Raw genomic sequence first — 12,200 nt, 5'->3', positions numbered from 1 at the left:
GTTTACAAGTATGTAAATGTTTATGAATGCACGTATGCATGCTACTTGGGGCTTCTTCACAGATGTTTGGGCTTTAAAAAAAGAGCCATATAGCTTCCTAGAGAGCATCCTCGCTGATCGAGTTACAATAAACCTTTCGAGATAAGATTACACGAAAATAAGCCAACAGATCTGGGCACTCCTGCAGAGAGCAACAAAAGGAAGTGCCTCCTAACCATGTTCTAGCAGGAGCGAGTTGGTTTAGAAAACTTTTCAGAGATGTGAAGTGACTGGCTAATTTAGTGATTCCTCACAGACTCAAGTTCTGGCATGGCCAATATTTTGATATTGTCAGTGAGACCCTGTGGCTGTATTTCTATTAAAGGAGAAGTGCTCTCTTCCTGAAATTGTCTGCATCCATCATTTATCTCTCTGCCCTGTAGCCAGCAGGGAAAGCTCCTGTAAACAAACAAGGGAGATAGAACACCGACACTCCACCTTCAAACCTGGTGTTTACCGCCAGCTGTATATCCTTCACTGGTTCTGTTTAAAAATATCCCCCCGTATACAAACAAGCGCGGCTGTGTGTGCATGAGCCGTGAGCGTGCGCCGTGCATGAGGGAAAGAATCGAAATTAGACGCAGGGGAAAAAGAAAACATCAACAATCGTGGAAATCATGTTTGAGCACATTCGTAAACAGCCTGTGACGTGGCAATCAACCAGACCGGCGCTCATGTGGGGTCAGACTTTCAGGCAGAGCGACAAAGTTGAGTCGTAATCACGGAGAGCGGCGGTAACGAGGGATCAGCAGAGCCGAGGCCTCGTGATGCTGCGGTGCCGTGACTGTTTATGTAGCGGAGGACACGTCTAGAGAGGGAAGAGTGTCTAAAAGCCTCAGACCTGATCGGGACAAAGGTCAAGATTGCAAAGCTGGACTTTAAAGTGTGTGTTTGAGAAAGTGTATAAAACACTAAATAACAGATTGGGAAACGTCCTCGCGAGCTTGCGTTCGGTTCAACTTTCCAAGACAACACTCGGGGCATTTCAGAGGCCACAATAGGGACGGGTAGTGAAGCACGCTGACCACTGGCTGGCTGAGTCACTTTGGGACTGTGCACCACCCACCGACCTTTCAGAACAGAGATACGCTTGCTTTCATAACCACAGAAGGCGAGTGAAAAGGTTTCGCATCCCTTCCAGCTGTAAGTGTGCGGGTTACACAAAGAAACCGGCTGCTGGACCGACAGATGTAAAAGCTCCCAGAGGATGAGTGTCCAGAGTTGAGTTTCCCTCTCGGATACACAAAATGGACAGAGCATGGGGAGGGCTTCCTGCTGCCTGTCCTATAAAGTCCAGGGTATTACCGTCTATGCTAAACGTCTCAGCTGCCTTTTATTGGTTTTAAATACCGGCTGTCAGGTAGTAAGTCAGACGTTTAAGAGCAGTCGTAACTCGATAATCCGACACTAAACGTAAAACCTTCTTTTGTGTCGGATAGCGAGGCTGTCGGATTGCTAAGGGTCGGATTACTGAGTCACGATAATATAACAAGTATTGGAGTCGCTGTTTTTGGAAAATGTTGCCTAAATTCACAGAACACACAGAGCTGCCCTCATGTCTTTATGTTCTTCTGTCTTCGCTGGTTGTGAGTCAGACACAATGCAGATAGGATCAATCTTTTAACAGGACTTCACTTCCTTTCATGTTGTTTCCAGGACTTCAAATCCACCTGACAACAGACACCGTTGCCCTGGAAACACAAGGCTTCTTCTTTTTTGGGTCTTATCGAAAAAGGTAATAATGTCCTTCCCTGTTGGTTTTTATGACACATTCACATTTACATGGAACTCACTAATTGTCTGCAGCTACGTGTGTCCTCCCAAAGCGACGCTGTTTATTAAATACAAATTTTAACGGCCTTTCCACCGATGGGCACAAAAACGCGACGGCAATTTCGGATAGTTAAGTCAAATTATCATTTAAATCGCTGCAAGATGTGCTGCTTAATATACACCGCTGTCAAACGATAGCACGCTCCGAACATGTCTGCTTGAATGCTAACAACACCCGACGCCGCCGAGGAACAATAGCTGGCACTAATGAACAGCACATCTGACCCGCAGAGCTCACAAACAGCTGGTTGAGCAACTGACCAGCGTTTCCGTTCCTGGAGCCCAGAGTCTGAAAGCTAAAACGTTGTCGGGGGTCTTTGAGGAATGTTTCTCAAACACTAAAGTCTTGTTGCAGGATTTCACACTGATGTTTGCACCTATAGCCGAGTCTCAACACCTGCAGGCATCTCCGTGACATCCCCGTGCAGTTGTTTGGCCGACAGATCAAGGGTTATGTGTAAATTAATGAGGAGAAAGCCTGAACAAGCATATTACAGAATAACTTCCTGTATAGATTCACCGCTCCTTTCAGGTTCCTCCTGCAGGTTAAACGTCTCCTTTGTGCTCCAGCTGGATATTTAAAGTGGAGCAAACATCAGCACCACACTATGTTCATGCTAATCTGTTCTGTACAAGACGTTTGGCTCCTTTGTTTGTTTCACGCTGAGCCAAACAGTCACTGTCAGAACCACAGTCCCAGAACCAGAATTCTAGAGCTCGACCTGAAACATCCCAAACCTCGACTCCAAAGCCGACATTCATACCCAGCTGTGAAATCCGTGCATCCTGAATTCATGTGACACTAAATCAAACGCTGCACATGCACACTGCCTATCTGGAGGTCAAACACGGGTCTGTGCACATCTGTCCATTCTCTTCTCCCATACTATCATCAAGGCTCAGACCAAAATGATTTTTCTTTCTTTCTTTCTTTCTTTGTGCCTTGATTATTAACCCATGAGAAACATTCCTCCTTCCTCAGCAGATCAAAGAGAGCCGAGCGGGACGCCAGAGGCCAGATCAATTATCCCAACCAGCCATTTCCACTGTCCTCTCCCTCCGACGCACCGGAGAAATCTGGGCCCGATCAGAGGCTGAAGGGGCCATCAGCCAGCCAAGCAGGCCATTTTCCTCCATTTTACTTTACAGTTACCTTCCACTGCTCATTTTCTTTTCCCCAGTCATTATCCCTTTTATCCTTTTTCACTTTGTCCTTTCCATCGATTTTTTTTTTCCCTTCTTGTACTTTAATCCAAGTTCACACCGCTGCTTAGCTTCAGCTCGCCATCCTGTGCCCTTTTCATTCATTATTGTGACTGTACGGCGCTTTCCTCTTCAGCTTCTATCCCCGCTCACGACTGTATCTTGACAAATGTCACCTTGTAAAAACTCCAGCTGGCAGTCGGTCCCTGAAAGTCCCACAGCTGTGCAGGAAAACACAGTGGACTTCCCCGGTCCAGTGTTTTCTGATTGAACAGAACAATCACAGTTCTGCCTGTGTAGTCGGCCAGAACAACCCACAGTTATGTTGACAGATATTGCAGTTACCATACAAGTCGGTTTAAGTGTGAACGGTCACTTTTGCTTTTCTCTCTGCAGTCTGCACCAAACACTCATGTTCCCTAACTTCTGGAGGACATGATCTGTGGGCTGTGCAGCACCACAACGTTTTACCTCTGTGTGCGAAACCACTCAACACTTTCTCATGTTTGTTTCTGGCATTTTCTGATTTTCAAAACCCCCACCGGTGATTCGTGATCATCAACGAGGTAAATGACCAAAGACAAACAGAGCAAACAGGCTAAAAATGAACAGCTGGCATGTTCCTTTAAATGTGAATGCCCTTATTCTAATAATTCTAGGAGGTACTTCTATTAAGCGCTGCCTTTGTCCTGGAGCTGAGTGGACTCGAAATAATCTCAGTCAGAGAGATACTAGAGAATGAAAATGATTATGAGAGGCTTTTTCTTTTTTATGAGATTGGATATAAAGGACACATTAAAAAGCTGTCGTCTGTAAAGGTGTAAAAGATAAGAGAGAGAGCGTTCTAATATTTAGTATGCCCTTTGTGATTAGGAGGCAATTTATGAGCCGTCATTTAAAAGAGGAATTAAACATTTTCCCAGAGGACACACGGAAGATTTGGTAAGAAAAAAATACTTGTTAGTGGTTGTCAGCTGGCCTCTCACCATCTAAAACACACACAGCAGAGATGTGTGTTGTCCTCATAACCTCTTTACAGAAACGGCTCACACGTCCACACACAGGAATGTACAGAATGTGATCAGAGCTGGAATAACTATGCTTTGCTAAAAAAAACTCAGATATTTAAACACAGTTGGACACCCAGAGAAGCAGAACTCCTCTGCTGGGTGCTGGTCAGACTCACACACACTGTGAAGGAAAGAATGCTGAGATGAAGAGAAAAATATAAGAGTGGAATTTACTTCTCCATTTGGATCGGCGTGGAGTTAAACACCCACTCAGAGTGTTACAGGCTTTCCTGCATGTCTGAGTAATGGTCTCTGTTTGTTTCAGTTCATAAATTTTAACAGCAACTCCTGAACAATAATCTAAATGTGTGCTCACCAGCTTCTCCTTGTAGACCATCTGTCTGAGCCACTTGAAGTCCAGCGGTTTGAAAGCAGAAAAAACAAAAAGCGAGTCTTTCTCGTAGTTTTCGGGCTTCTGGATGGCTCCCTCCGGATAGGTTATCCTCATGGTGGTTTTGGTCCCTACGTCTTTGCCGTAACCCTTCACAGGAGCTTCATTCAACCTGCCAGCGCATAAGAAGACGTCAAGTAAGAAGAGCTCAGGGTTCACAAGTTAAGCACCTGGAGTTTTACTTTTTTCACACTGTAAAAAGCAGCTGTCTTTATAATCTGACAATGATTTATTTTAAAAATTGAAACAAGAAAACACAACCCTGCAGCAAAGATTTTTTTTTTAAAAAGTCTTCTTAAAATGTTAATGCTGTTACGGTTTCTATAAACTTAAAAGAAAAACTTAACATAAAATGTGTACGGGCAGCCTTGCAGTTAAATCTCAGCGCTTCAATAACTTGTTCAGCCTTCAGCTGTTTGTCAGGTCCAGAAGTTTCATCAAGAATCTTTGCCCTAAATTAAACAAAGTAGTGTCTGCAAAGGAGGGACCGGCAATAAAATAACATCAAATCTAATCTAGACAGCAACTGTCTGAAATCTCGTTAAGAAATTCAGCCGAGTGGAACAACTGTGAAGGTCTAACTCTAGAAGTTCAGAGAAAACTTTCAGATAAAACTGCCATTTAGCAAAAAGGCAAAAAGGCTGAAACCCCCCACAGGAGCAATGGTGCACGGCTCCACTGTGCTGCTCCAAGTATAAGAAAGAGTCATTAGGAAGAAACCTCATCACTAGAGGCAACATCTGAAGTCTGCAAAACAACATCTGAATACATGTCATCTTCAGAACAAGGGTTGTGGACCGATGAGGTCTTTGGCCACTTTCCCCAAAGGTTTGCTTGGAGAACAAGAGGAGCAGCTTCAGATGAAGCCTACGAGCACATGTGGGGCTGGAAATGTTCGACTTTCTCAGGTCTCAGGGTATTCACTAAAACGGATCTACGATTTCCAAAATAACATCGTTCACACCAGATCGGTTTCAAAAACATCTTCATCAACACAAACCTGCATAAACACGTCAATAAGAGCTGCTATGAGCTGCCAGACCTACAGGGGGCAGTGTAACCAGAAGCATAAAGCCATGCTAGCCAATCAGAATCCTGGAAAAAAAACAACAACGAAAACGTCCTGTTACTTCAACGCTAACGGTGCGAGGTATGTTTGTTTGGACCGACAGAGAAGTGGAGCTGCTCCTACATGTGGTGTTAGAGACACAACAAGGAAAACACTAGAAAACACTGACTTTCTATCACAGCAGCCAGACTGTAAACATGGTCGCACACATGTGACGCTTTAGTCGCTCACTGTGCCGTCAGACTCCTCCTCCTCATGTCTACATGCAGACGTAAAGACGGAGGTTTTCCAGATCTCCACTGTGGCCGGACTTTTCAGATCTGATGGTTTTGGTGACTCGTAGCTTCGTCTACGTGTAAACCAAAGGCTCACTGAGGTATCACCGTTTCTGCTGCGTGTAAACGGGGCCTCAGTGGCACAAGAAGCAAAATGTCATGCAGTCAGTAAAGGAAGTGAAACAGAGAAGACGCTGGCTTCTACGACACAACAGCGATCCAAAACACATCTCAGAGTCCAACATTTCATAAGACACAAGCTGAAGCTTTTGGAACAACACTCAGAGATAAATAAGTGTGTGTGAAAGCCTAAAAACATCTAAAAACCTGAAGTGACCGACGGCAAGAGTCAGTGGAAACTCCTAAATATAGAAAAGAAAGCTGTAGCGTCTGTATAAAGGCACATTACTAAGTAGGGACTAAATAAGAGTACAGAGACTTCTGCATTGCCGTTTAATATTTTTATCATTTTTAGAATAAAACACAAGAGCGCATTGACATTTGAAGGAAGCCTCATATTTCATGTCTGTGGGCTGCAGAGGGTGTGCTTACCACCCTCAGCTCCCCACGTTGTACCATTTTGAACAGGAATGAGGAATTTCACACTGAATTCAACTTTTTATACCCAAATCTGAGCCCCTGGGCCTCTCTGAAAAGTCAGAAACATTCAACCACTAAAACCCCAGTAAACAGCTCTGATTTGATGTCTTAATCGAGAGATAATAACACCGTGTTTTATAATTCTTTCAGTTGTTTTGTAAAATAGGACATTTGAAAATTCATGGACAGCAATAATAATTATTCTTTAGAAGTAAAAACATCATTTTGGTTAACGAGCGTCTACATACTGGTGGGTCAACCATTACAGAAACATAGGAAATGATTCTGGTAATTACCAGATCTGTTCATTTAGGGCAGCTGTGGCATAAACCTGACACTGGGTGGAGGTCTAATACGTTTGTTGTTCACCTGAATATGCACTTAAATATGAAATATCAAAAAATGACTGATCCCATCCTGGTCATACCATTCTGCCTTGACTATGACATGGTTTATCCACAGGGACAAAATGCTTTCACATTCTTAATTCCAGTGTCTTATTTCATTACGGTGTCATCTTACCTCACTACGATGTCATATTCGTCTATACGGGAGCCCAGAGACTTGTTGGACAAGATGCCACCGTTGCCCACGATGACGCATCTTTTACAGCTCAGGCTGGAAGGCAGGACAGACACAAGTTAGGCAAGTTAAGGAACCGACGGACAGAAGAAAACAAGTGGACTTCAAGCTGACGTGAGCGGGAGCAGGTGTGGGTACCTGTCGAGCTCCTCTCCGAATCCATAGTTCTTCGTGGCAGTTAGAATGCTGTCTATGATTCTCTCTGCAGGGGAAAACAAAAAGAAAGAACCAGAGTGAGGAGGACAAAGACGCATGAGGTCGCACAAAATTACAGTTTATAAATACAAGAAAGTCTTACATGAGTGTATGAGCTGTGATAAACAGGTGAATTATAATTGATAACGTGTTTCTTGGCAATTAATGGGACCAAGCACTCACTCCTGATGGAGCAGCACGCCAGGCGAACACACTGATCTCGGCCAATGATGAAAACATCTGAAAAGCCCTTTAAAAGATGAACAGACTGCCAAAGATCTGAACATACCGCTGGAGATACAACAGTCTAGGTGGTCCTAAGACAGGAGGAGAGAACACCTCTCTCCGTTTACTCAGCCACAGATAAGGAGTGACCAATCAGCCGCCAGAAACAGCGGCGATGAGATTATGGAGGGAAAAAAGCTGTTGTGAATCTGGGCGAAACAGACACGCCGAGTTCAGGACGGTATGCATGTGTGTGTGTAGAAGCTCTCCCATAAAAGCACTCAGAGAGGAATGCTGTTTTCAAACAAGCACATTCTCCTGGTGAAGTGGGCGATGGCGAGCCGGGCTGATCGCAGGGTGAGAAACGGTAATGTTTAGCCATAGCGTGCATTCCTGCCACGTCCGTCTGGGCATTCTGCAGGAGTGATGCATTCAGCGTTAGATACTACATATATTTCTCTCTCCGCTTTGCTATTTTAAGGCCTCTACAAGTTGAAAATCATCTTGTGTAACACCTCAGACCTGCCTATGCCGTCACATTCCCAACTGTCTTCTATTCATGTTGTACAGTCGTGACTTGATAATCCGACACTAAATGTAAAACCTTCTTTTATGTCGGATAGCAAGGCTGTCGGATTGTCCAGACGGAGGTCGAGATACAAGGAGGGCTTGATGCTGGAAGGCTCATTAGTTGTTAATTATTGTTCATAGTTGTTATAATAACCAGTGTGTTGTTAGAACACTACGCATCGCTGGATTTCAGCCTAACTGACCGGTGCACTGGTGCACATTCCAGCCACTTCCACCCCGGGGCAGCACTCTGACGGGGTGGAAGTGTCCAGAACACACAGGCAGTACTTGGCTGCTGATGCTAGTTTAGTTAGTGCTCACACTTCTGTTTCCACCATCGGTGGCGGCGGGGGAGTGGCAGATACGCTCCACTGTTACCATCCATGTTTACTTCTGTAAACACTGAGCACGCATGTCGGAGTCAGAATCCAAGGCTGTCGCTATGTTAAGGCTGTTTTTATGGGCTCTGTTGGTTTTTCCTAAAAACCTGTCGGACGGCAAGGTTCTGGATTGTTAAGGGTCGGACTATCGAGTCATGACTGTATTTGTAATAATGCTGACCATAGAAGGACAAGATGGATTTAACTATTATAATCCTACAAAACATTTCCTTTTTTTGGATCCTACATAACAGTCAGCCGACTTCGCATTGTTAGAATATGTCGGGCATTTCCACTGCCTTCTATTTCACTTAATACAATCACCGTACAGCACGCTGGCCACAAAGAGGGGCCAAGAGCAACAATAAAAGTGAGAGTGAGAAGGCGAGAGTTTAGACTGGGGCCTCGAAGCAGTTTGTAAGACATATTATAGCCCATTCACCCTTGCTAACGATCCTAATGATTAACCTGCCGCGGAGAGGCGAGCGGAGCCGCGGCCCATTGTTTGGATGTGGTGTCGATGTCTGGCGTCAAGCATCACCCGCGAGCAGCATAAACACAAGGCCGAGGACCACACCTGGATCCGAGCGGGGGGAAAGTGAAAAATCACAATGGGCAGTGCTCTCTTCCAGAGAACGACATGGAAGCTAATTGTTATAAGGACCCGGGGTAAACACTTCAGCAAAGTATGTCTCGTGGTGGAGCCCAAGACGAATGGGCGTACCTTCAGACATTAATCCAGCTCGGAACTCTTGAAATGACAAAAATCTTTTACTGGCAACACAGAGGAACGGCAGGAGCATCACATAACACATAAACACAGACACATTGTTGGAGAGAGCGTAGTCTAAACAATATAAAGGATCTCGTGATGAGAGAATGGCATTTCTTAGACCTGCTCTTAAAATGGCTTTTGACTCAACATGAGCTGCCGTGGCGACCAAGACAAAAGTCAATAATCTATTGCGGCACGATGATGACTAATGTATTAAGGATATTTGAGCAATCTTCAAACAATCACACTGCCGAGGGCCGACCATTGTGGACTCCAGTTCTGAAGTGTGTTCAAGTATTTGGCGCCAGTTCGCTTTGTCTTTCTGGCTGAATCATGTTTCCTCATCACGATGTGTAAAGTTGCGTAACAGTCTGTGTGCCTTCATGTGGTAGGCACGCCGGGAATGAAAACAGCTGTGATATCATTCATGTATTAGTGAAACTTTTAAATTAGCCGATGAGGACGCAACGTCAGGAATTTGTTGCGAAGGTTGCAAACTATGTGGACGTTCAAGGTCTGACACATGACTGTGTCTATAAAAAGCTTTGTTGACTTCATTAGACCAAGATCGTCACAGCAGGTCAGTGACCGCTAGGATGCTACATCTAAAGATAAAGTTAGCCATCGTCTGTCTTCCCACCAGGTTTTCATCCAACCATCCATCCATCCATCCATCCATCCATCATCTCTACACCTTAATCCTCACTAGGGTCATGGGGGGCTGGAGTCTATCCCAGCTGACTCAGGGTGAAGGCAGGTTCACCTGGACAGGTAACCAGTCTATCACAGGGCTACACTTAGAGACAGACAACCAAGCACACTCACTTTCACACCTACGGACAATTTAGAATCATCAATTAACCTCAGCATGTCTCTGGACTGTGGGAGGAAGCCGGAGAACCCGGAGAGAACCCACGCTGCACGGGGGGGGAGCATGGAGACTCTACGCAGAAAGATCCTGGGTGTCCTCGCCGGGGCACCAACCAGCAACCTTCTTGCTGTGAGGCAACGGTGCTAACCACCGAGCCACCGTGCAGCCCCCCAAAGGTTTCCCAAATACACAAATCTAACACACAAGAAGAGGAATTTATAAACCTGCTGTTCACACACCTTCCAAGCAGTTCAATTGAAGCTACAGCAGGTGGAAACAGTATTTTTTCTGTCAGCCTCGCAAAGATGGAAAAACAGGAGGAGGCTGATGAAACACGACTACTTTAGGCATTAAAACATGTTCCTACCAGTACGGGGAAAATTGCTCACTTGGGACTACAAAAACACTTTATTTAAAAAGAGTACCATTTAATTTACTGTGAAACTAAAACGATGCAACACACAGTCTAACCGATCACACATCGGTAGCCGGCCGGCATCCTGCACCACTGCCAGTGCAGCTTCTCCCTGAGACGGTATCAGTGCAGCTCTGCAGTGCCAAAGACACCTCTTGGCAAAATAAAACTAAAAATAAAACTCGCCCCCAGCACTACTCCGTGCTCTCAATTTGGAATCCTTTGTGGCGTTCTATTCAAGATCCACACGTATCATCTCTCCACATGAGTACCGCTAAAAGGGAAACCCCGCTGCCATCACAGGCCGTGGAGAAAACAGAAACCAGGTGTAACGCTCACACCGGCAGCGCTCCTTTCATAGCGGCGGTGTGTGTGTTCGGATGACAGTTGAGGACTTGCCGGGGCACAAAGGTAACATTCACTGTGCCTTCTGCTTCCAAGTATTGGAAAATATGTGACAGAGCATGTCAATGAAGCCAGATTAATGTTATCTCTCCAGTTCCCATGGTGCTGTGTGCCGGTTCGATATCTGAAGTGCTGGAGTGTGTTAAGGTCAGGGAACAAGCACAAGCACTGTTTGTGGAGTGTTGGGAGACATGAAGTTCCCTGGGCCCAGAATAGAAGTCATCCAGCAAACAAATATGCATCACTTACAGCTACAGAGGCCCAGACTGTCAAATAAAGATGACAAAACATTAATCATCTTGTGGGTGTGGTACAATAAGCGTATCACAGGGTTATGAAGGCAGAAAAACTACTACAGCGGTCTGTTACGTTCACAACTCCAGCAGCAGAATGGATCAGATGTTGACATTAATAATGAACAGTTGTAGCTTCACTGACTTCAAAATAATGATGGATTGATTTAATCAAAGTGCTAATATATTATGATTCAAAGTTTCCCCTGGAAGACGAGGTGATCAGATGCAAGCTGAAGTAGCGCCAGCATCTGCTACGTGTGCATGTGCATCCGTCACACTGCAGGAAGAGCAATCTGAAGTAATGCAACTCAAGCATATCATGTTAGAACTCTGCTTTCTGCTCGATACGCTTCTTCTTCTCCGTGACTAATCCACAAGTAAAGTCCATCTGAAAGAACATAATTTACTTAAATTTAGGGGCTCTTGGATGCAGGCTCTGTACGTGCACAGAGGAGCGACGTCGTCAGAAACAACTGGAAGGATGATCTGGCTGCAAAAACAAATGCAAGATCAGAAAGCAGGACGCTGACCAAAAGCAGAGACTCTGTCAGCAGCGTTTTGGACCTCAATACAAATTTATTCATTTGACCATTTAAATCAGAACCGCCAAGCCAGATCTGGATACCATCTAAAGCAAAGACAAACCCTAATTTGGATGCCTCTGACGGCGTTACATCACAGGAGAATCGTTCCAAATGGCAGAGCGAAACTAATGATGCAATAACTCTTCCCCTTACGAGAGACGTGACACCGATTCATACGGTTACCGAGGAGGGTTTTAAAAACACGACCCTGTGGCTTGACAAGCAGTCGGGCACAGCAAGGCCGAAGCTGAAGAAGAGCTGCCGCCAGTGAAATATGATGCAGCTGCAGAGGACTTGTGGCCCGGCTGGCAGCGGAGCCCTGAGTGAGCCTTACAGTCAACTTTATGAGAGGACTTCCAACTAAGAAGTCATTTAATGGCCTTTTTTGTTGATAATCATGTGAGTGAGAACATCAGCATGAG

The 12,200-nt window shown here is 45.1% G+C and overlaps 1 protein-coding gene across 10 annotated transcripts in view; it reads right to left on the bottom strand.

Annotated features, from left to right (window-relative positions):
• st3gal3b (ST3 beta-galactoside alpha-2,3-sialyltransferase 3b) overlaps positions 1 to 12,200 on the bottom strand; it is a 55,781-nt gene that overhangs the window by 14,662 nt on the left and 28,919 nt on the right. For all 10 annotated transcript variants that reach the window (XM_008276279.1, XM_008276596.1, XM_008276360.1 and 7 more), the window contains 3 exons: positions 7,201 to 7,264; positions 7,003 to 7,098; positions 4,462 to 4,648 (listed from right to left, as the gene is read on the bottom strand). In XM_008276279.1, coding sequence (XP_008274501.1) covers positions 4,462 to 4,648; positions 7,003 to 7,098; positions 7,201 to 7,264 — 347 coding nt within the window. The remainder of the gene's footprint in view (positions 1 to 4,461; positions 4,649 to 7,002; positions 7,099 to 7,200; positions 7,265 to 12,200) is intronic.

The sequence above is a fragment of the Stegastes partitus genome, unplaced genomic scaffold, assembly GCF_000690725.1.
Source record: "Stegastes partitus isolate 25-593 unplaced genomic scaffold, Stegastes_partitus-1.0.2 Scaffold0, whole genome shotgun sequence".
NCBI lineage: Eukaryota > Metazoa > Chordata > Actinopteri > Pomacentridae > Stegastes > Stegastes partitus.
This window is presented reverse-complemented; position numbering and strand designations above follow the sequence as displayed.